At 60.5% G+C, this 23919-nt stretch overlaps 1 protein-coding gene across 2 annotated transcripts in view; it reads right to left on the bottom strand.

Annotated features, from left to right (window-relative positions):
• Positions 1-204: 204 nt before the first annotated feature.
• The window catches only part of ANKS1A (ankyrin repeat and sterile alpha motif domain containing 1A), a gene marked incomplete at both ends in the record, with an annotated part of 134613 nt that continues 110898 nt past the window's right edge, over positions 205-23919 (bottom strand). Inside the window, 13 exons of one of the 2 annotated variants that reach the window (XM_080710033.1) lie at positions 205-324; positions 575-673; positions 760-930; positions 2211-2348; positions 2590-2676; positions 2766-2837; positions 2974-3099; positions 3861-4025; positions 5155-5262; positions 5334-5486; positions 5844-5942; positions 11525-11631; positions 15484-15550. In XM_080710033.1, coding sequence (XP_080566159.1) covers positions 205-324; positions 575-673; positions 760-930; positions 2211-2348; positions 2590-2676; positions 2766-2837; positions 2974-3099; positions 3861-4025; positions 5155-5262; positions 5334-5486; positions 5844-5942; positions 11525-11631; positions 15484-15550 — 1512 coding nt within the window. The remainder of the gene's footprint in view (positions 325-574; positions 674-759; positions 931-2210; positions 2349-2589; positions 2677-2765; positions 2838-2973; positions 3100-3860; positions 4026-5154; positions 5263-5333; positions 5487-5843; positions 5943-11524; positions 11632-15483; positions 15551-23919) is intronic. The other variant, XM_080710034.1, reaches the window with a different exon arrangement.

Here is a 23919-nt window from a genome sequence, read left to right as displayed (position 1 = left end):
TCGGGATTTGCAGAGCCCGCTGTGGAGGCGCCTCGCTGCCCACCCAAAGGCGACTCACCCCCCAAGCTGTCTCAGCCCGAGGGGAGTGTGCACAGTGCTCGGTGGTCTTGGGTACAGGAGCTGTGAGTGCAGGTGGAGAGGAGGGCGCGTCGCAGCGCAGGCGGGCGGCAAAGGCACAGCGGGAGAGTGCAGACAGGGCGGCGCTTAGAAGATAGTGGTCTCATACTTGGTGCTGAGGCTGCGCTGCGAGTCTGGCTTCGGGTCCACGATCCAGGAGACGCTGGCGTGAGACGAGGCCTCTGGGTCGCTATCGGGCGGTTCCAGCTGCCAATCAAGAGCAAGGAAGAGTCAGGGGGGCTGCGCGAGCACCAGCCTGGAAGCTGGCGTGGCCAGCGCCCTGCGTGGACAGGCACCCAGGGACAACGCCCGGGGCTTCTTGGGGCTGCTCAGGTAAAGGAGCCCCCGGCTCAGCACTGAGACCTGTGCGTGGGGGAGGAGGGGACCAGGGAGCAGGACAGAGAAAGCACACAGGGCCGGGGAAGAGGAGGTCACGTGGAGAGGCCAGCAGGGAGACCTGGGCTCCGGGACTGACAGGCGGCAGTGGCAGGTAGGAAGGGCGGTGGGCAGCGCAGCTGAGACAGGAACAACAGCGGCCAGCGGGGGGCGGTGGCACCTGGGGTCAGAGCAAGGCAGACAGACAGGTGACGCCCGCGACGCGGCCGGGGCGGCCCTCCACCCCAGCTCCACCGGGCCACCTACCGCAGGCCGCCGCGTGCCTGCTCGCGGCTTGGGCACTGGTTTGGAAGACTTGGTTTCCGTCAACTCTGCGGCAGAGGCCCCGAGCGGCCTGGACTTCTGGGCCTGCAGGGCCAGCTGGTAGGCCACCTCGAACGCCTGGCCCAGGGTCAGGATGATCTCGTAGGTGAGGTTCTGGGAGGAAGCAGACCAGCGCTTGAGCCGCCGCCTCCCTCCCTCGACACTTGCCCTGTTCTCACAGGTACTGAAGCAGGGCGACCTCAGCACTGGCGTAAGGGATATTGGTTTTGAAGAAGTCTGTCCCAAGCTGGGTGTGGGTGCAGGCTTGCGATGCCCACTGGGAAAGACAGCAGCTTTGTGGCCAGCCCCAGCTACTGGTGAGGCCCTGACTGGCACCAGAGCCTGGGCTGCTGAGCCCCACTGGCCCAGAGCACGTGTCGGGCAGGTAAGTGACACCTGGTTCTTTTTTTTTTTTTGGTGGTACTGGGGTTCCTGGAAGCCCTTCTACCTCCGGGCTACAGTCCCACGGGCTACACTCCCAGACCTATTTTTAAACTTTTTTATGTGGAAAGAGGGTCTCTTAAGCCAGCAAGGCTGGCTCCGAACCAGCGCGATCCTCCTGTCTCCGCCTCCCAAGCGTGGGAATTACAAGCGTGTGCCACCACGCCTGGCAAGTGACACCTGGTTCTGCCCCGTGCATTTAGGAGCCACAGAGACTGGAAATGGCTACTTTCCTTGAGGGCAGCAGAGACAGGACGCCAGCTCCTGCCCACCCGCCCACGTGGGCAGGTGTTAGAAGGAGCTACCTCCCACAGATGTGCCAGAGAGAACCCGCTGCAAGGAGGGCGCTGCCACCCAGGGGATGCCTGTGGAGGCAGCAAGGGGCCTCCGGGAGACAGAGGCCTCGTCTAACCCAAGAAACACCCAGCCAGAACCCAGCGTGGTGGCGCATGCTTGAAATCCCAGAGCTTGGGAGGCTGAGACAGGAGGATTGCAGGCTCAAGAAAGGCCTTGAGAACTTGATAGCCTGCTTCAAAACAAAAAGGGCGAGCCTGGCCTGGTGGCGTACTCTTGTAATCCCTGTGCTTGGGAGGCTGAGACAGGAGGATGGCACAGGTTTGAAGTCAGTCTCAGCTATTTAGGCTCTCAGCAACTTACTGAGACCCTGTTTCCAAATAAAGTATAAAATAGGTCTGGGAGTATAGTCCGGAGGAAGAAAGCCCCTGGGTTCCACCCCTAGCAACACACACACACACACACACACACACACACACACACACGCACACACACACACTCGCTGGAAGGTAGCTCGGAGGGAGGATGACTCCACTGGAGAGCGCCTGCCACCAGCACCCCCGCCAGCCACCCAGGCCTTCTGCTCAGTCTTCCCCGGAAGGAGCTGGACTTCCCGCGAACCAGAAGCCTGCCGCAGGCCGGCTGGGGCCGCTGCTCACCACGTCCGCCGTGCTGAAGACGTGGCAGTAGTGGTGGCTGGTCTGCAGGTCCTTGGTGATGTAGGCAAAGGCACGCAGGTCCTCGGGGTCCTGCGCGGCGCAGGAGATGTTGCGGATCTCGTGCTCCGCGATGACGTTCTGTGGGGAGAGGGTTCTCGACTCCGACCCCGCCGCCTCCTCTCCAGCCTCCAGCTCAGCTCCCTTTTTGCCAGTGGGGACGAGGCCGTGGCTAACCTTGCTGAATTGGGGTTTGGGCCCCACCCTTGACTGCAGCAACTAAGGCAATAAAACGTTCCCAGCAACCACGGGCTGTCTCCAGCGGGGGAGCCCTGGGGCCCGGGCTGGCGAGCAGCAGCGGTGACTGGGATGGGGTGCGCACCTTGTTGGAGGCATCGATGAACTTGACGCCTTTGTATGTGATGGACAGGACGATGGTGGGGGTCTTCTTCATGTGCTCAGTGGACTTCTGCAGGAGACGAGGCGGTCCTCAGAACACCGGCCTGGCTCCAGCCCCACTTCCCACAGCGCTCCCCGGGCCCGCCCGCAGCGGCCTACCCGCATCTTGGCACAGGCATCTTGTGTGGATTCCGTCCCTCTCAGGTCTTTGATCAGCATGGAGCCCAGGTACTGGGGAGAGCGCAGTTGGGCAGCCGTCACCCCACAGCCCTTCTGCCCCAGCCAGGAACTGGCGTTCCCTGGTGACCCCGCAGCGCCCTTGGCGGGCGCCCTCATGCAGAGATACCGCCCAGGGCCAGCGACTCACGTTGGCCTCATAGCCGCAGGACTGGAAGATGAGCTTCTCGGGTGGGTGCTGCCAGCTCTGCACCGGGGCGCAGGGGGCGGCCAGGCTGGGCGGCCGGAGGGTAAGCTTGGCCTCCTGGGGCTCCTCCTGCACGACACGCAGGGGAGCTCAGGGCTGACCTCAGTGAGGTCAGGGTCGGTGGGGGCAGGAGGCACCATGAAGCCAGGCCGCAGACCGGGCAGTGAGACCCAAGCCCCGGGCTCCGTGGTGTCTGGGCCCTGGAGGAGATGGTTGACCCAGCAGAGTGTGTGCAGAGGCCCCAGCCAGGCCCTGCAGCAGAGGGCGGCCACCCGCGCAGGGGCCAGGGCCAGGACAGCCCCTGGCTTGGATGCAGTCTAAGTGCAGCCTTCCGGGGGAGGCTGGCAGGGCAGGAGCTGCATGCCGCAAGAGGGGAGGCTGTAGTGACATGGATGCGGCTCACTGAGGTTCGGGCTCTGCTGCTGGCAACACGTGAGCCCGCGCAGGGCAAAGGCCCACTGGGGACACGTCTCGGTGGGCAGGCGGGCAGGGGGCACAGAGTGAAGCCACGGTGCTCCTGACAGTGGAGGGATGCAGGCCCAGGACGGGGCAAGGGCAAGGCGAGGGGCATGTCCCAGCGAATCTGGGGCCCAAGCCAGGCCCTGTGCGTCGTCTGGGGGACCAGTAAGCAGGGGTGTCCAGTCCAGGGGGCGTGGGGCCAGCAGAGAGCCCGTGCTCTGCAGGCAGGGGACAGCATCTCCTGGGATGCCTGGGCGCCGGGGTGCAGAGTGGCCCCACTAGTGACACACAGAGCCCAGGACGGGCTGGAGCCGGCAGTGCTGGGCGTGGGGCAGCGGGGCCCGGGGACCTGGCCGCGGCCGCCTGCCTACCTGGACTCTGACGCGCTCCGCCCGGGAGGCTGCCATGGGGCCCTGCAGGCTGTCCTGCCGCCACCTGCCCGTGTCCCCGGGGGGCAGCAGCAGGTCGGCCGACCGCCCGGTGCAGGAATCAGCCTGGCTCAGCGGGGAGGAGGTCTGGGAGAGCAAGTCTTGGCACTGTACAGGAGAGACAGGGTGAACCCCACCAGCCACAGCCCGGCCTCAGTGGGAGGCTCCGTCGGGATCCAGAGCACACCAAGGCCCCCGGCATGGGCACACTGCGCGGAGGGCGCGGGCAGCGGCCCCCGACATGGGCACACTGCGCGGAGGGCGCGGGCACGGGCACGGGGCCTGCTGAGGGTGCCACGGGAGGATCTGCCACCTTTAGGTTTCCCTGGCCTGGGCCGTAGAGGAAGAGGCTCAGGGGACCAGCTTTACTGTTTTGTCTTTGTACTCGGGCTTGAACCCAGGCGCGTCTACCTCTGAGCTACACCTCCAGCTCTACTTTATTTTTATTTATTTATTTATTTATTTTGGCAGGTCTGGGGATAGAACCCAGGGGCATTCGACCTCTGAGCTACACCCCCTGCCCTATTTTTTATTCTTTGAGACAGGGTCTCACTGAGTCGCAGAGGGCCTCACTCAGTAGCTGAGGCTGTCCGTGAACTGCGATCCTCCTGTCTCAGCCTCCCGAGTGCTGGGATGACAAGCGCGCCCACCACGCCCGGTTTTCTATTTTATTTATTTTGAAACAGGGTCTCACTAAGTTGCTGAGGGTGTTGCTAAGTTGCAGAGGCTGGCCTCAAGCCTGTGATTCTCCGGTCTCAGACTCCCAAGCACTAGGACCCCAGGCGTGCGCCATGGCACCGGCACGGTGCTTGGTCCATGGGCAGCAGCCAGGCCACGCCCCCTCACATCTGCACCCAGAACAGCCTGAGGCCTCAGCTCCCTCATGCAGAAGAGGTGAGGACAGCAGGCCCTCCTGCCCACCCTGCTGCAGGAGCCCAGCTCCGAAGGCCTGGTAGGGCCTGGAGGCTGTCCTGCTGGGAGTCCCGCTGTCAAGCCACAGCGCCGGTCCACAGCCTCGAAGCCCTGCCTGCCCGGGACGGTGGGGCTGGGCTTCACCCGAGCAGCCTCAGCTGAGCCTGGGACCCACTGCTTTTATTTCCATCTTATATTTAAACGGATCTCTCTGTTCTGGGGCCTCGCAAGCACCCTGGAATGTAGATGGTGGCCATGAATCTCTAGGTAACCAGCCCAGACTCTCCTGCCCACTGGGTCACACCCAGGCCTCCCGCCCACTCACCCTCAGCTGGGAGAACCGTGGGGGCTTCTGCGGCGGCTCCTCGTAGGGCCGCTCCGCCAGAGAGGCGATGATGCGCTTGCGGTGGCCCAGCGGGTGGACCTTCAGGACCTGGGACGAGGGGGAGGCGGCGGTCAGCGGCTGCCGGCCGCGGCTGGGGGGCACCGGGCGCACACACTCACATTGACCAGCTCCAGCTCCCAGAGGCTCTTCACAGTGTCGATGGAGCCGTAGCCACTGGACAGGAAGGAGTGGACGTAGTCCTGCAGCCCCAGAGAGTCCAGCCAGGCGGGCACAGTCAGAGGGCCGCTGCCGTCATAGCCCAGACCCTTCACCTGCGGGCGAAGCCAACTCAGCTGGGGGTGACCCCAGGGCTGGGGCTCCTCGGCACCAAGTCCTCCCTGGGCACAGCCCATTCCATTGGCCCCCAGAGCCCTGTGGGTCGGGGAAGGCCTCGCAGGCAGAGCAACCCAGAGAAGGGATCTGCAAAACACCAGTGGAAGGGTCCCAGGGCCAGCTCCCCCAGCCTGGCACAGTGAGTCAGGAAAGACACTGCCCTGGTGGGCAGCTCTGGTGACGGCTGGGCCTGTGGCACCAGGTCCCCAAGCCAGGAGGCCATGGGTCAGGACTGTGCCTGCTGGGCTCTCTGGCGCAGGGCGGGTGCCAGGCCGGGCGGCACCGGGGCCACTCACCTTGGGCAGGGAGCGCGCAGCCTGGAGCAGCTTCCGCCGGTGCTGTGGGTCGCTGATGCCTATCTCCCGCAGGTCTTGTTCCTCCATCACGTTAGACCCCTGCAGGGCGCGAGAGGAGTATGGACCCGGACTGGCGCCGCCTCGGGCCAGGTCAGCCTCTCACGGCCCACACGGAATCCTCTTAGCCGAGTGTGCTATGCACGCCTGTGATCCCAGTCAAGCCTCAGCCATGTAGTAAGACTCAGTCACCTAGCAAGCCCCTATTGCAAAGTAAAAAAGGGCTGCGTGTGCGGCTTAGAGGCACAATATCCATGGGTTCAATCCCCAGTAACACACGTGCGTGCGCACACAAACTCCTTTACCACGGGCACTGAGAGGGTGTGGGCAGGTGGGCTGCGATGAGTCTGCCCAGACTGCGCGTTCCTGGGACGTGCTGGGTGCTGACCTGGCCAGCACAGCCCAGGCCCAGCCGGCAGTGCCAGCCCTGTGGGCAGATGTGTTTTTCTGGGAAGCAGATCCCAGCCTCCTATGGTGAGGGCGAGTGCCCTGTGCCCAGGTTCCCCAGGGAGTCACAGCCACCACAGATGGGCAGCTGGTGATGGGCTCAGCTGCCCGAGGAGGCTGCATGAGAGAGCCCTGGCTGGGCGGGCTGAGCTAAGCCAGGGCCGTCCTCTGGCCTCCACTGGCCAGAGCAGCAGAGGACAGCCACTTGCTGCTTCCTGAGCCTGCCACAAGGAGCCCTGGGCCCAAGGGAGAGGGCGCGTGACATGGCAGCCAGGCTCTGCCGGGCTGCATGGGGGACACAGCCGCCCTGAGCCACCGATACAGGGTCCTGGGCAGGTCCTGGCCATAGAAAGTTTTGAAAATGACAGAACACCAGGAAAAATGTAGAGGGAGGCCATTGTACCTCCGTCACAAACAGGGCCATTTGGCTCCACTCTGATAAAAAGGTAAGACTGATGCTGGGTGTGGGCTTCACACCTGTAATCCCGGTGACTCAGAAAGCTGAGGAAAGAGGGTCGTAATTTGAGACCAACCTGGGCCACTTAGCGACACCCTGTCTCAAAATAAAAACTTAAAGGGCCAGTGTATCCTTGGGTAAAGATTCCATCCCCAGTACTGTAAAAAAAATTGGGATCACTTCTACCATTTAGGTACATTTTCTAAGCTTTATTATTTTTAAAAAGTTTTTAGCAAACAGATTATAGTGTGTGTGTATGGTTTCTTGGGCCTGCTTTTGGCATATACCACACATGGGCTGCAAACACTTCCCTGCCTGTGGCACTTAACTCTGAGTGCAGCAATACACGCCTTTACCACAGCTGCTTGGGAGACCGAGGCAGGAGGATCTCAAGTTGGAGCCGAGCCTGGGAATTAAGCAAAACCCTGTCTCAAAGTTTGGGGGATAGGATGTAGCTCAGTGGCAAACCGCTGGCCTCAAGTGCACTCAAGTGCAGATCCCAGGTTCAATCCCCAGTTCCAAAATGACAAAAAAAAAAACAAAAAAAACAAAACAACTTTAGCTGGGTGCCATGGACACTGGCCCACGGTGCACACGAAGCCCCTGGCCCGCACGGCTCGCAGCCCTGCTCCAGAGGCCCAAGCTGCACGGGACCCCACTCCAGGAGGCTCAGCGCCCTCAGGCTCCCCCATCCACAGCTTCCAAGGCCCCCACTCCACGCACCCCAGCTGCCTCTTCCCCCACCATGGGCAGACTCCAGCCCCCAGCTGCCTCTTCTTTCTAGAATCTTCCCAAGTCCCAGCTCCGAGGCTGGACAGCGAGGACGAGTGTCTGGGTCCTGCCCCTCCTCGTGGATGGCGCCCCTGCCTCTGGCCCTCCCGGCCCCAGCTGAGACAGCCTGGTCCGGGCGGCCGGCACTCGCTGCTCTGTGGCCACGCTGCTTCTGCAGGGGGGGAAACGGCCTGGCGACGGCTCCTCTGCTCCGCGTCCATTAGGCAAGAGTTGGAGACAGGCTCCTACGCGCCAGGGAGAAGCAGCGAGCCGCCCGAGCAACCCCAAGATGCCTGGCTGACTCCCCCACGGCTCCTGTGCGCGTGCTCTTCGTGAAAGACCTTCGCGTCTCAATTCCTGCGCTCAACACTCCAAAGAGAATGTTTCCTGGCATCAGCACGCCTTAAGCACCTGTCTATGGACCCCTCCAGCCTCAGGACGTGTTGCTTACGCGGCCCCCCTTCTGCAGTCTGGCTGTGTTCAGGGGCACGTGCCAACCACGGCCCTTCTGTCCTGCTGATTAAAGGTGCCCTGTCCTTCTCCCGAGGAAGCCCTTCCTGTGGACGCTCCGTGCCGCGCGAGCTGGCAGGCCGGGAGCCGCCTCCACGCCTGCCCCGGCTCTGGAGGACGCTGGAGGGCCGGCAGGCCCCGCGCTCCAGCCAAAGGCTCTTCCTGCCCGCAGGTGAAAGCGCGGCGCTCAGGCCGTGGGGCTGGCTTGCGGGGCTCAACCGTCACGACCCAGGAGACCCTGACAGTCGTCTCTGCTTTTCTTAAAACGTGTTCCGTGTGGCCAGGAGCAAAGCCGGGAACAAGAAACAACAGTCACAGGAAAGATCCTGATGCAATGTACAGAACGCCCAGCGAGTGGGAGCTCGAGGGGTAAACAGGCTATGATTCTGGTGCTTTGGTACCGGGGACCGTAACCAGAGGCACTGTCCCTCGAGCTACATCCCCAGCTCTTTTTTTCTTAAATTTTGAAACAGGGCCTCGCTAAGTTGCTGAGGCTGTCATTGAACCTGTGATCTTCCTGTTTCAGCCTCACAAGGATTGGGATTACAGGCATGGCCACCATACCCAAGCTTACAGGGCTGCTACGCTGTAATGCTGTGGTGCCTTCATCACTGGAAAAACTCAGGGCAGAGATTACTGGGAAAGGGTTCAGGACTAGGGAAGACAAGCAGACCCCAGGACACCCAGGGCCCTTGGCCCGAGGGGGCCCCACAGCGCCACTTTCTCAAACACCATGGTTTCTAGATGTTCCCACATCTGGAGCCTGGCCTACTGGAGCTCCTTGACGTCTAGGAGGGTGTCTCCAGGGAAAACATCCGTAGCCTTTGAAAACCAAGAGGCATGGGGCTACCCCACAGTTAGGATGGGGCCTACACCACACACAGAGGAACCACAAAAACGTCCCCTTCCTGGGCTTTCCTCTTTTTTCTGGTTGCTAAAGCTCAAGGCCTATCTGCTGGCTGACATGCAGTTACCCAGGATGCCGTGCATGGCTACCTGGCTGAAGTGGCACGCCCGGCCCAGGTGCACTTGAACCGCAGGGCCACCACCCATGCTGAGGGCCCTTCAGGTGTGGACATCTGGCCCAGGGCCACATTTCCCTGCAGGCCCCCGGCCGGGTAGGGACAGGAGGCAGCTCCAAGGAGTCTTGGGGCTATTTAGGAGCTGGGAAACCTTGCCAAAATCAGGAGAGGAGGGCTGAGGACCCATGGGCCCAGCCTCTACTACACTGGGGTAGTACAGGGCTGGGTATTCAGCAGCTGGGGCCGCCCCACTTCCTATCTTCGGCCAGTCTAATGATGAGGTGTATGCAGAGGACTGGCCCCTCAGAGCTGAGGGTGCCATCCCCGCCAGCAGGCTGGCCCCATCTCCACCCCAGCTGGCCATCCTCCCCAAGGACTGCCTAGTGAGGGCTAGGTCACAAAAGCCATCAATACACTCAGCCTAAGTTTATCTATCTATTTATTTTTGAGGGTCTGAGGATAGAACCCAGGGGCATTCGACCTCCGAGCTACACCTCCTGCCCTATTTTTTATTCTTTATTTTGAAACAGGGTCCCACTAAATTGCAGAGGGCCTAAGTAGCTGAGGCTGTCCACAAACCATGATCCTCCAGTCTCAGCCTCCCAAATGCTGGGATTACAAGCGTGTGCCACCACACCCAGCCAGTCTAATTTTAAAAAGAAAAAAATAAATTGCAATTGCCATTTTATTTATTTATTTTGGTGGTACTGGAGTTCCTGGAAGCCCTTCTACTTCCGGGCTACACTCCCAGACCTACTTTTTTAATATTTTTATTTGGAAACAGGGTCTCCTAAACCAGCGCGGCTGGTTTTGAACCTGCGTGATCCTCCTGTCTCTGCCTCCCAAGCGCGGGGATGACAAGCGTGCTCCACCACAGCCGGCTGTAATTGCTATTTTAAAACTTAAAGATCACTGGGTGTGGTGGTGCACACTTGTCATCCCCGCGCTTAGGAGGTGGAGACAGGAGGAAAGTGCAGGCTCGAAGCCAGCTGTGCTGGCTTAAGAGACCCTGTTTCCAAATAAAAATATAAAAATGGGTCTGCGAGTGTAGCCTGGAGGTAGATGGGTTTCCAGGAAGCCAAGTACCACCAAAACAACAAAACAAAACAAAACAAAAAAACCCAAAACCCATAAAGATCGTGTGTGTGTGTGTGTGTGTGTGCGCGCGCGCGTGTGGTTGTGTTACAGTACTGGGATTGAGCCCAGGGATGTTTTGCCTCTGAGCTATACCCCAGCCTGTTTTATTTCTTACTTGGGCACAGGTTCTCACACATCAAGTTGTGGAGGGCCTTGCTGAGGCCAGGTTTAAGTGCAATCTCCTGCCTCAGCCACGGAGGTGCTGGGATTACAAGCATGCGCCACGCCACCTGGCTACAGCTTCAGGTTTGTAAAGCTATGAACAACTGCCTGCAGCTGGCTTTGCAGAAGTGCTTTGCCGCGGACCTCACTGTCTGTCTTGGGGAGGGGGATAGCTCGCGGTGAGGGGGCTATCCTGGTCAGGGTCCCTCCTGGAAGCTGCAGGCCGGCTTTCTGAGCAGCAACCGAACCCAGCCTGGTCAGCGGGACCCCAGGGACAGGCGAGGAGCTCTGGCCGACCCTCACCCTGGGTGGCAGGGCAGGTGGCCCAGCCTAGAGACCTGCTTCAGCGGGGTGGGCGACTGGACATGGGCCCAGGCCTGTCCCAAAGACTGAGGAGCGGAAACGAGCTTCCAGGAAGCAAGGCGTGCCATGCTCACCTCAAACCAAGCTCCAGGCTACCTCAAGCAGAGGTAGTGTGTGTGTGGTTGCACCCATCACCGCCCTGCCTAGAGGAAGAGGGGTGACATGGCGCGTCCCACTCTGCAGGCACAGCAGTGACCCCGAGCGCGCCACGTTACCTCAGAACCTCAGCTCTTCCACGTGGAGACGAGAACCACAGTGCGCACACCAGGGAGGCCGGGAGGCACTGCCGAGCGAGCGTGAGCCACGGGACCTCTGGGGAGCGAGCCCGCAAGGCCAGGGCCCCGCGACGGCAGGCGCCTGCTCTGGGGGCCGGCACCGGCTCAGAGGCGACTTAGGGCTTCCAGGTGAGGGCCACTGCTTGGCCACCCAGAGAGGACACTGGATCTAAGCAGGGACTCTGCTCCCCAGGGAGCCAGAGAAAAAAGCAAAACGCCTGGGCTTTGCTTTCTGGCCCTTTGTGTCCTGCCAGAGAGCAAAGATTTACACCTGAGAAGGTCCTCCAAACCAGCTCGGCCTGTCCCCGTGCCAGCTTCGGGGGCCGGCCACTGACAGCAAAGTCTGGGGAAATCAAGGACATTCCTGGTGCAGCTGAGGCAGGACGTGGAGCCTGCCCAGGGCTGCCGGAGGCGGCGACCCTCCTTCAAGTGTCTCCCGCCATCCATCTGACCCTCTGGCGCCCTTGCCTGGGCACTCACCAGGAAGCGGACGTCGTCGAAGCCATTGAGGAGCAGCCTGCTCTCGTACTGCGGCAGCCCCAGCGCTTCCAGCCACTCCCCGACGCTCTGCTCCAGCACGCGCGCACCTGGCGAGAGAGGGGCGGGCAGCCGCCTGAGCAGGGCCAGCCCGCCGAGGCGGCAGCAGCGGCACTCGGACGGGGACAGGTGGCACTGCCACATCATCATCACCACGGGGCGCTGAGTGCGGGCAGAGGCCAGGCAGCAGGCTGCGGCTCCTCTTCCTGGCCGGCCGTGCTGGGCCCTCCGGCTGGCCAGCCCGGCGGCTGCGGCCCTCACACCCCTCGTGCCGGCTGCGCTGGGCCCCGCGGCACATGCACACCTCACTTGGGGGGAAGGGGTGGGGGAGGCCAGCCCCCAGTCTCCGTCAACTCCTCATCAGCGTTCACTGAGGCTACGGAGTCGTGCCCACGGGCATCGGGCCGGGGAGCTCCTAGGCATGCCCGCCCGCCGCCCGCAGCTGATCGTATCCATGCAACTTCCAGAGCCCCCGGCCGGCCGGCCGTGGTGAGGGGCAAGCTCTGCGACCTCGCAGCCAATGGTGGTCACGCACACATCCTCATGCAGCCGAGGGGCTCAGGTGCACAGCCAGGGCCAGGCGGCGCTGGACCCGCACATGCAGGGCAAGCGGCAGGGATGGGCGCGTCGGGGGAGAGGCGCCTTTACTTGTCTCCCCCCAGCAGTCCCGGAACAAGCAAACCATTGGGCCGGCGCTGCGCTCGCTGCTCAGGGGCTCCGGGCAGGGGTCGTCCCCAGTGCCGCTGGCCCTGCTGCCGCACTGTCTGGAGAGCGGCCCTGCTGGGCGGGGCGGGCTCCCGGGGCTGGGCAGTCACTTTCCTCTTCCCACAGTGGTGACTTGCCTGCTGCCCAGGCGGAAAGCAGGCAGGCAGATTCAGCTCTTGACTAAAGAAGACAAAACCCGACCAGATAAAAGAAAAAGGACGCGGTCCTCCGGTCCTCCGTGGGCTGAGGTCGAGCACGCCCCCCGCGGCTCTCCCGCTGTGTGGTAACACAACTGTGCTGGGGGCTCTGGGTCTCGGGGAGGGAGGGCGTTGACTTGCTGAGCTTCTCGGCAAGGGCAAGCGGTAGCGCAGGGAGGACAAAGTTCAGCCCTTGCTGGCAGCAGGGGGTCCAGAGCCACTGCCTTAGCCCCCGCCTACTTCCCTGGTTCTCCCGGCCAAGAACAGGTGAGAGGAGGGAGAAGAGGCGCGGGCAGGAAAGCGCGCAACTCCAGGCATCACCTCCAGCCAACTCTCCGTGGAAGTCGTCCTGTCTCTCCCGGCACTCTGTCCTTCAGAGCAGGACAAGGCCAGCTTGCTGGGCTTTCTAAAGGAACCCAGTGACCCGCTGTGGCAGCATCCGCCCCTCTCTTCTGTCCTCCGCAGACCGGGCGGCCTTGGATGTGGGCGCGGCGGTGCCTGAGCCCAGCCCGGGGCTCCCCTGCCCTTGAATGGGAGACCGCTCCAGGGACCTCCGCGGCAGCTTGTGAATGCCCCTCAAGTCCAGGGGCCCCGCTGCTGATTCATTCCTGCTGCGATCCCCAGCTGCGTGCGGTCCTGCCTGCTGCCAGCGGCTGTGTGCGCCTACAGGACCGCAACGGAATGCTTTGTCTAAAGGCTCCAGGGCGCCACGCAGCCTGCTGCCCGCGCCACAGACCTCGCTGGCTCTCACGGCGTCCGGCCCTCCCCTTCCTCCCCTCCCCCTCCATGCTCGGAAATACATCAGGGATCTGAATGGGGCAGGAGGAGCTGCTGCTCTGCGCTGCTGAGGGAGGGGACTGCAGCGCAGCTCAAGGGCGAGACGACAGGTTCCTGATGTGGGCGATCTGAGCGCGCGTGTGTGTGTGTGTGTGTGTGACCAGGGAGGTCTTCCTACAACCTCACGGCATCTATAACAGCCAGGACGAGGGCCGGAGGACACCAGAGCCCAGGGCGCAGCCCACAGGTAAATGGCCCCACGCCCACTTCAGGAGGGACCTCGCATCACAGGAAGGCCCAGGCCCATCACACGCGGACCACGCCCAGAGCCAGCCACGCACAGCCCAGGAAAGCACGGCTAGGGACCGGAGTGGCCAGGGGAAGCAGGATCAGACCCCAGCATCCACATGTGCCCAGGGACCACATGTCACCCTCTGAACCTGATAGGCGGTAAACAGCGCCAGCAAAGACGGGATTCTACAGAAGGACCCCACATTTAACCGAGACTCCTCAGGGACAGCGGATGGCTTTAGCAAGGGACAGCCCAGCACGTCTCTCCTGCCCGCCAGAACAGGCTTTGCTAAAGAAGCTGGAGGGGCCTGGGCCCATGGTTGGGGGGCTTCCCTCTTGGACTCCTGGGAGTTGGTGGGGACAAGTTCCTTGTAAAAGATGTCTGGCAGCAGTGCCGGTAGCTCAGGGCCCCGGAGGCCCCCGGCCAGGCCTGCGGCTCCAGTGCTGGGGTCCTGTCCTGCAGGGGAGGCCCCTCTGTGAGGCTGGGCACTCTGGGCAGCCCTGTGTGGGTCAGGTCAGCCAGCCGGGGCCAACGCCTCCTCCCAGGCACAGCCCAGGTCCCTCCTCCCGGGTCTGGTCCTGAAACACAAGGGCGCAGGAGCCCGCCTGGCCTGGCTTTGGGCGGCCTGAGCCAGCCTGGCCTCTCCTCACCTGGCAGCAGTGCAGACACTGCAGGCTGGTTCTGTGGAGGCTGGTGAGCCCTCTGCTCAGATGCCCCCACACCTGCTCCTTATCCCCTAAGCTGGGTATCGGGCGGCTCAATACCCCAAGACTGTGTGCTGGGTCCAGGCACCCTGCGGTGCAGACAGAACAGAGGCAAGGCCTGGGGGTGGGACGGTGGCAAGGGAGGCTCAAGGCTAACCCTGAGGACCAGGATCCTCCTCCCCGACTGCCTGGCACAGGCAAGTGGCTTCCGACATGCTCTCTGGACACCGGGGGGCGTCCGAGGGTTCTCTCGGCCCCACCCCTGACTGTTCCCAAAGCCAGGCTCTGTCTTAGTCCCAACCAAACATCTGACCCTTGGAAAAGCCTGGAACAGAGTGAGTGGGGGCCGGGAGCTCGAGTGACTGCCTGGAAACAGCCACATGCCTCGTGGGCTCCAGCAGCCCAGATGGGAAGCGGGAAGGAGCCAGAGGAGAGGACGCCCTGCTCTCCAGGGTCCCTGGTGCTAGTCGCAGCTTCATGGGGAAAAATGGCACCCCACTTACTGACAGCCGCTTCTGCTCAGTGGTCACACACCTGACTTATCCGCAATAAGCCTTTGGGGTCAGTACCATTAGCAAACGTTGCAGGTGGAGAACTGGGGCTCAGTGAGCTTGGGATGTGAGTCAGGATGCACAGGACCCCAAGGCTGAGGTTTAACGCAGGGCTCTGAGGCCCCGCGGCCCTGCCCTGCTGGGGCCCAGAAGCCCCAGAGGAGCCGAGGTACGGCAGGCTGCCAGGCCAGTCCTGGACAGCCTCGCGGCCGGGCGTCCCAGCCTCAGTCTCCTTCCTGACGCCTAGGGTTGTGCGTGCCAGGAGGGCGGAGGGCTGCTCTCAGAGGCACTTAAGGACGTCTCAGCTGGGCATGGTGGCACACACCAGTAACCCCAGTACTTGGGAGGCCGAGACAGAAAGACTGCAGGCCAGAGGCCAGCCTCGGCAACCTAGCGAGGGCTTCGACAACTTAATGAGAGCCTGTTAAAACAGGGCTCGGGACGTAGCTCAAAGGCAGAAAGCTCCTGGGCTCAGCCCCGCGTCACACACACAACGGCAGCCTCCAGTTCGGCCCCACACCTCCCTGGGATGCTCAGGGCGTGTCTCTAGCAGCAGCGGCACACGCTGTCCAGGCGTGGGGGTCCTGAGCGAACGGAGCAGAGGTGTCCGCGCTGCTCACTGCCCTGCTTAAAAAGGCCCGCGCCCGGAGCTGGGGAAACGCTGACGGCACCGTACCTGAGATCTTCTGCTGTTCCTGAGAAAGATCAATCCCTTCTCCAATGGAGCTCATGATTTTCTCAATCTGAAACAGAGGAACAGGAGAGGTGGTCATGCTCACGCCTGCCGTGGTTCCCTCCAACGGGACCAGCGCCGACCCACACGGCCTCAGCACCCTCTGCTGCTTGGAAGAGCAAGGGCATCCCCTGGCCTCCCCGAAGGCATGAGGAGCGACCTTCTCACAAGAAGAGAAGCTGGCAGCCTGGCTCAGCTGCGAGGAAAGCCGGAGAGCCTCCCCGGCTGGATATCTGTGTTGTTCCCACCCAGGCGGAGACTGGGGAGAGGGCACGACAGTGAGCCAGACCTGGCACACCTCTGCTCATGCCACGATTTAGGTTCCCTGGGGGGAGAGACGGTGCCAGCTTTGTCCCATGCAAGACCCCAAGTGCCTGGAGTCGTGCTTGGCAAATCCTGAGCACGCAGCAGATAACTGACACTGTGTGAGCCTGGCCGGAGGTGTGGACGGGCTGGAGCTGGGCTCAGAGAGCACCGCACGCGGGGACCTCCTGGGAGCCAAGGTGGCAGACGCATGCCCCCACGGAAGCCCTCTGGCTGCCAGACGGGAGGAGCAGACCTGCCCTTCCTCAGCGGAGACAGCTCGCCTCAGAGCACCCACTGCTCGGGCACCGCCCCGATGGACCACCTGCTCCAGCCATCTGGCCTTGGGCGCTCTAGGCCAGACCCGAGCCCCCGCCCAGGAGCCCAGACAAGAGGAGGAGCCTCCTCACTGGCCTGCCCTCCTCCTGGGCCGGGGACGATGAGCTCACTCGGTGCTTTTTCCAAGGAAGCCAGGCAAGGACCTTTTGTGCCGGGTCTTGGGTGCTCTTCCCTTTGTGTGCGAGTGAGGAGCCTGGGTCTCAGGCAGAAAGTAGCTCTCCAGGAGCCGCCGCTGCAGACAGGGAGGCTCGCGGGCAGCACCCCTCCCCGTGGGCAGCCAGGGTCTCCAGCCAGACCTGACCACCAGAGAGCGGCACCTGGTGGCTGAGCCCTGGCTCTACCCAGCTGCAGCGACACTCAACAAACCATCAGCTCCCACGCCCTTCTCCGTCCTGACAGGGACAGCCTGGCTAAACCTAAGCTCTTTTCTTTCTTGGTATTAGGGACTGAGCCCAGGGGCATTTCACCTCCAAGCTACACCCCTAGTCCTTTTTATTCTTATTTTATTTTTATTTTGAAACAGAGCCTCAGCTGGGTGTGGTGGTGCATGTAGTAATCCTAGTCCTCGAAAGGCTAAGACAGGAGGATTACAGGTTCAAGCACAGCCTTAGCGACGCGGTGAGACTCCCGGCAACCTAGCAAGACCCTGTTTCATTTTTGTGTGTGGGGTACTAAGGATTGAACCCCAGGGGTATCCCAGTACTTGGGAGGCTGAAACAGGAGGATCCCAGGTTTGTGGTCAGCCTCAGCAACTTTGTGAGACCTTGTTTCAAAATATCAACTAACAGGGATGGTGGTGTTGCTCAGAGGTAGAATGCCCCAGGTTCAATTCCTCAGTACTGAGAACAAGCAGCCTTGCCCTGCCTCCCAGCTCTTAGCCCCTGCAGACGCCGCCACCCCGCGTTACCGGGTGGTTTCTCGCGTGTCCTTCCACACTCTCTGCTCAGAGGCCGGCACAGGCGCACCCGCCATGTCCCCATCTGCACACGGCCAGCCACGCGTGCGCTCAGCATCGGGCTTTCCCATGTTATAATATAAATGTCTTGGAGTTCTTCCTGCAGTTCCTAAGGACTTTTTTCTTTTTTTTTTTTTGGTACTGGGGATTAAGCCCAAAGACACTCTAGCTCCAAGCTACACCCCCAGCACGGTTGTATTTATTTTGAAACAGGATCTCACGAAGTTGCAGAGGGCCTCACTGAGTAGCTGAGGCTGGCCTCAAACCTGTGCTCCTCCTGTCTCAGCCTCCCAAGTACTGGGATTACAAGTGTGCGCCACCATGCCCGGTTTAAATAAAAACTTTTTTCTAGATGGATGAGCTACACCTCAGTGTACGGCTATGACTGAATGAACTGTCCCCGATGGCACGTGGGGACTTTGATCTTCTCTTTCTAAACTGTGCTACGCTGTTTACGACAAAGCGATACACAAGAGGTCCACAAGGTAAGTCCTGGCACTTCTCGAGTCCTGCAGACCCCGCTCCAGAGGAGCAGGAGCAGTGGGTGACCCCAGCTGTCACAGTGCGCCTTCCAGAAACGGACGCTCGCTAAGGCTCGCACTTAGTTCACCCGGTTTGCAGAAGCACCTGTTTCTAACGTTGGTTGCTTAGCAGGTTTTCACACCTTCTACGGCACAGCAGCGCCTTCTTCCCTGGAGCTCAGGGTCACAAAGACGGCGCTTCTCTTCCGGGTCCTAAGTGACACGCCGGGGCTGGTCCTCCAAGCCCGGGCCACCCATCAGCCCCAGGAGCCTGAGCCTGGGCGAGGAGCAGGCGCGTACCTGCTCATTGCCCCATTCTTCCTGTCCTGTAACATTTATAGGAAAAAAGTAGGGTGCTTGAGGAGAGGACACTCTTCCTGCACAGGGGGCGCCCTTACTCCTGGGCGGGCTGCAAGGACTTCAGGTCCCTCCCCCAAGCCCAAAGCTTGGAGAATCAGCTCCAACCCCGCACCCCGAGGTTGGAGTCAAATGTATGTTTTTTTTTGCCATTTCTTTTGGCATAGTAAAAATAAGCAACCCACGGAATCCACACGTGGCTTGATTACTGTAGACCCAGAAATGAAAACGCTGCCTTCCTGAGGCCACATGGAGTGCCCTGAGAGGAAGGAGCTGACACAGTGGGGCCCCACAGCCTGGAGGCACCACCCACCCCTCGGCTGCACGCCTGAGCTGCTGCCAGGGTGCCCTGAAGTCAGGCGCAGAGGGGAAGGTCCCGCACTTCTCTGCTCGCCTGGGGTCACTGCACGTCCACTGCAGTGGACACCAGGGCCCCAGAGTGCACAAGCTGGGGATGACTGGGCACTGTCAGAGGATTCCACCCAGAGCAGGAAGTGCAGCCCATTGTTCTGGGAACGGCCACAGCCAGGGCAGCTGGGAAGATCCCAGTCTGCAGGAAACCGAGGGTACCGGGCTGTCTGAGAGCTTGTGACCCAGCGCCACGAGGGGCCTGGTTCCCCTGGCACCACGCAGGGCTGCCTGAACCCTCAGCCTGGGCTCCAGAGACACAGAGGAGCTGGAGCTCAGCTCCCGCCTCATCTGGTGCCCAGGACCTGCAGAGGGATGGCTATGAAGAGGACCACTCCGCTCCGAGACAGCAGCAGGTGTGGCCGGCTCCGCACACGGGCGCGGGGTGGCAAGGAAGCAGGGCTAAACGCTAATCTGGGGCACTGGGCGGCTTTCACAGTCACGTTCTGCCCTGGGGGGAGAGGAGCAGGTGGAGGCAACGGACGGCACACCTGGCTGTTTCCGTCGTTTTCTGCTGTTGTTTGGATAAGTGATCCTTGTGGAGAAACAGGTGTGCTTTAATATTGCACTGCTCATGGGCTACGATGGAGTAAGGCCCTGAAAATACCACCATAGTGGGCTTTTTTGGGGAGGAGGTAATTGAACCCAGGAGGATTCTACCTCTGAGCTATACCCCCAGACCTATTTTTTAATTTTGAAACAGGGTCTCACTGAGTAACTCGCTAAGTAGCTGAGGCTGGCTTCGAACCTGTGCGATCCTCCAGTCTCAGCCTCCCAAATGCTGGGATTACAAGTCTGTGCCACCACACCTGGCTTTGTGTTTTTTATTTTGAAAACGGGTTTTTGCTAAGTTGCTGTGGCTGGCTGTGAGCCTGTGACCCTCCTATGTCAGCCCCCAATCCTTGAGAATGCAGACGTGCGCCACCATGCCTGCGACAGGGGGTTCTTACATTTAAAAAATGCTTGAAAATGTTCCCTTTCCAAAAACGATTCCGGATGAGTCTGCTTAAACTTTTTGCCCCTACTAGAGCTGTATAAAACATACTCTCTATATGGCTGAAGACAAAACCAAGAACAAACACTAGACACTGCTGCGTGGCCGCTAACATCCTGCTGGCCGGGCTGGCGGCAGAGGTGCCCTCACGCAGGGCCCCCACGCCTCCGCCGGCTGCTGGCCGCTCAGAGGACGTGAGCCTTTTCAATGAACCCGAGAGCGGAAAGGAAAACCCCGTGGCTCTGACAGTCTCCTGTGTGCCAGGAAGCGAGTGCAGCATGGGCAGCCTCTGGGGAGGGGCGGCAGCTCCCTTCGGCCTGGGGAAACCTCCCTTCTGGGAGGCAGCTCAGGTTAGACGCAAAGGCTGTGTTCAAGGGTCTCCCATCAGGGACGAACTCCCAGGACGACAGGAGTCAGTCTGGTTTTGGTGCCTAGAAGTTGGGGCACCTGCAGAGGGAGGAAAAGGAATCCTCTTCGCCATTTTTCTTAGTGTGACTGGGGATATCAAGGGTGAGTGGAGCCGCGCAGTGGCCCACGCCCATAATTCTAGCACTTGGGAGGCTGAGACAAGAGGATCACAGGTTCAAGGGCAGCCTCAGTAAGTAGGGAGACCAATGAGACTAGCAAGACACTGTTTCAAAACAAACATAAAATAGCTCAGAGGTAGAATGCCCCTGGGCTCCATCTCCCACTCACATGGTCAAGCGCTCACTCTCTCTTACACACACACACACACACACACACACACACAGTGAAGTGACTGGGGGTGTCAGAGGTGACAACCTAAGGTGACCCTGCTGTGGTCACCAGCAATTCAGGTGACCTCTGACCCACCACCTCCTCTGCCTGGGGGTTGGAGAGCCAGCCAGGAAGGCCACTGGGCCCTCCTCTGACCTGTCCCCGGAGCTGGGGACACTTCCCTCCCTGCTCCTGCTCGTTACTGGACCAGCCCAGAGGCCCTCGGCCTCACACATTCTCTGCCGCTGTTTCAATGGTGTGTTGCAGAGACGCTGAGGGGCATCGAGGGCCCTCTTCTTAGGCGCCACCTGTCCCCTTGGACAGAGCTTGGAGGTGTCTGTGACCATTTGTTTAAGCTCTTGCCAGCCAGGCACCAGCAGTGAGGGGAAGGTGGCCGGCCAGCACGCGAGCTGGCTTCCGGGCCAGGCTAGCTCCCCAGGCCTCTGGCCCCCAGCCGGCCCTTCCAGCCACCCTGCAAGGCCTGCTCACTCCCAGGCAGGGTGTACCCACTGCCCTGTGGTAGGACAGAGGACAGAGGGAGGCCGAGAGGAGACAGACAGGAAGGAAAGGTAAGCTGGAACTTCAGCGTAAAACCTGCGCTGGAGGGCTTCTGCCTTTATCCACAACCAGCCATCCTTCCCAGGCCTGACTCTCCCGAATTCCTGGGGAATCTAGAGATCCCAGAGCTGACAAAAAGAAACTAGAATCGCCCAGTGCAGTGATAACAAGACACGATACTTATCTGCCAATCAGCTAGCGAGGACCCGATCAGCCTGAGGACCCAGGGACAGAGAGCATCTTCACAGACCTCCTCTAGCCCACCCCTCAGGAAGTCCCCTATCAGAAAAGAGCCCTGGGCCGGGCGTGGTGGTGTATCTTGTCATCCCAGCATTTCGGAGGCTGAGACCGGAGGATGCAGTTTGCAGACAGCCTCAGCTATTTAGTGAGGCCCTTTGCAACTCAGTGTGACCCTGTTTCAAAATATGGAATAAAAAATAGTGCTGAGGGTGTAGCATGGAGGCAGAATGCTCCTGGGTTCCATCCCCAGTACCACAAGGAAAAAAAAACCTGAACTCCCCAAAACGCCTTCCTCCTCCCTCTTGGGGTGGCCGGCATCCTCTCTTAAATGTGTATTTCTTCCTTTTCCCCAAATAAACCCCTACCCACGTCTCTGACTGGCGCCTGCGGCAGTTCTTTCCGTCACATGGCCAGGACCCTGCTTTCCTGAGCTCCCGAGCTGAGCCCCAGCAGATCCAGGCAGGCCGACTCCGCCCTCGGGCTCACAGTGTGCTGCAGTGGGCACTAGGAGGCTGTCCACCCGGGCCAGCAGGTGCAGCAAGGACGCGGCTCCCGGCCCCAGGGCCAAGGACAGCAACACCCTCCTGGCCTCACCACGGGGCAGCCGGGACCAGCACTGGGGACCCCTAAGGCCTGCAGATGGCCTCTGGCTCCACCTTGGACTCCCCACCTAGCCCAAGCCCCAGCCCTAGCCCCAACCCAGGCCTTGATTTGCATGTGAAAAAGGGCCAGTGGCGAGGTAGGATTCTTTCCTTCCTAGTCCTCCTCAGGACAGACAGAGATGGATCGATGTAGGTTATTTGTCCTGATTTTCTAGCCTTGGCAGCTGCTCTTGGAGAGGGATGCAGGACAGGATGGGGGAAGGCGGCCAGGGATGAATGAAGGCCTGCCCAGGCAGGCAGAGCAGGGGAGCCCAGTACCCAGGCGCTCTCCCCTCCCGGCCAACTGCCTTCTCAAGCTCCCCTTCCTACAAGGCTGGGAGGTGAGCCCAGACTCCCTCATACCCCAGGCCAGACTGCTGGACAGCAGAGAGCCCAGGGCGCATTGGCCTGTCTCCCCTCAACTCAGCTTCCTGACACTGGCTCTTGCTCCCCAGAACATCCCACATCGCACACCACCGGCTGGCGCTTTCCAGAGCAGGTGTCAGGGCTCCCGGTCACACCCACAACTTAACAGAAAGCTCATGGATACAACAGGAGCCTTCTGCTGGCAAGCCCAGGACGCTGGGTGGGTGGGGGGGGAGAGCCCAGTTGCACTCGCTGTATCACTGCTGGCCACAGGGCTCGGGGTTACGTGCCAGGTACTGGCTTAATAAGTGGGACGAGAACCTGAAAGATTAATGAGGATTATGTTTTGGTTCTCATCCAGCTTATGCAATCCTCTTGGTGCTGAGGCGGGGTGGGGTGGGGCTCTCGGCAAGGCCCCTCCCCTAGGAGGGCACCTGTCAGGCCACAGGCAGCCAGGCCCGGGCTGCGGGCTGCGTCTGCACCCGATGACCAGTTCCTCCTCCCAGCCACCCTGGGTTCTTGTCAAGTGTCAGAGAAGCGACAGCGCGTCCGCAGCACTCGCAGCGTGGCCGCCCAGTCATCAGCCGCCTAGTTCATGGCATTCAGCGCCCTGCAGGCCTAGTTTCTGCCCTATTCAAGTGTGGGGCAGAACTTAAAGTGTGTCAGATTGAGAATGCCAGAAAGGCAGCGTGTGGGGCAGAAGAACCTTCTCAGTGGCGCCCTGGACAAGCGAATGTCCTCTTCTACAGAGTGTGCCAAGGTCCTCTGCTCCTCTCCCATGATCACGGCTGTGGGCAAATTCCTTCAATTCTCTTCTTGAAGCCTCAGTTTCCTCAAAGGCAAAAGTACCTTATCAACCCTGGCTGCTAGCGTTCCCTACTTGAGACCCCTGTTTCAAAAAAAAGGACTTGGGAGGTCAAGCCAGGATCGCAGGACTGAGCCCAGCTGCAGCAACTTAGTGAAATCCTGTTTCAAAAAAACCCTCAAAGCTGTGTATGGTGGTGCACACTTCTAATCCCAGTACATGGGAGGCTGAGACCGGAGGATCACAGGTTCAGGGCCAACCTCAGCTACTTAGTAAGGCCCTCTGCAACCCAGTGAGACCCTGTTTCAAGATAAACAATAGAACGCCAGGCGCCAGGCGTGGTGACGCACGCTTGTAATCCTCGCGCTTGGGAGTGTGTGTGTGTGTGTGTGTGTGTGTGTGTGTGTGTGTGTAAATAGGTCTTGGAGTGGGAGTGTAGCCTGAAGGTAGAAGGATCTCCAGGAACCCCAGTACCACACACACACACACACACACACACACACACACACACACAAAAAAAAAAAAAAAAAAAAAAGATAAACAATAGGGCTGAGAGTGAGGCTGGGAGTTAGAATGCCCCTGGGTTCCATCCCTAGTACCACACATTAAAAAAAAAAAAAAAAAAAAAAACTCAAAAGGTTTAATAACAGGGCTCAGAATGTAGCTCAGAAGCAGAATGCCTTAGGTGCAGCCCCCAGGTCTGGCTGTGCGCTCTGGTTTTCAAATGGAGCTGGAATGAGCAGTTAACTTACGAGGCCAGGTCTGAGCTGCTGCAAAATCAGGACTTGGTGACGTATTTATTCTCTCAAAGGCCTCATCCGGGAAGATCAGGCAGGTCTTGCCTTCCCAGGCGGTGCCCGTCCGTCCTTGGCTGGGAGATTCCGTCCCTGTCATCTCTGGGGCCTTGGCAGGAGGTGCTAGGGCTGAGCCTGATCTTCCCGACCTCTGCGGAGCCCCGCCCAGGAGCGAGCCTCTGGAAACCTCTGTGGTCCCGGTAAAATCAGAGCCGGGTGAAGGTCTGCCCAGCTTCACCTCGTTCACCGGCTTCACAGCCGGCAGCCGGCTGTACCGGATTCACATTCATCCTGTGCCAGAACAAACAGCCCTGCCTAAAAACAAGTTCATCAGAGCCTGGGCCTATTTTGCTTTGTTTT

This window comes from Muscardinus avellanarius (assembly GCF_963383645.1).
Source record: "Muscardinus avellanarius genome assembly, chromosome: 14".
Taxonomy (NCBI): Eukaryota; Metazoa; Chordata; class Mammalia; order Rodentia; family Gliridae; genus Muscardinus; species Muscardinus avellanarius.
The sequence above is the reverse complement of the archived record's forward strand: the minus strand, read 5'-3'. Positions and strand labels throughout refer to the sequence as shown.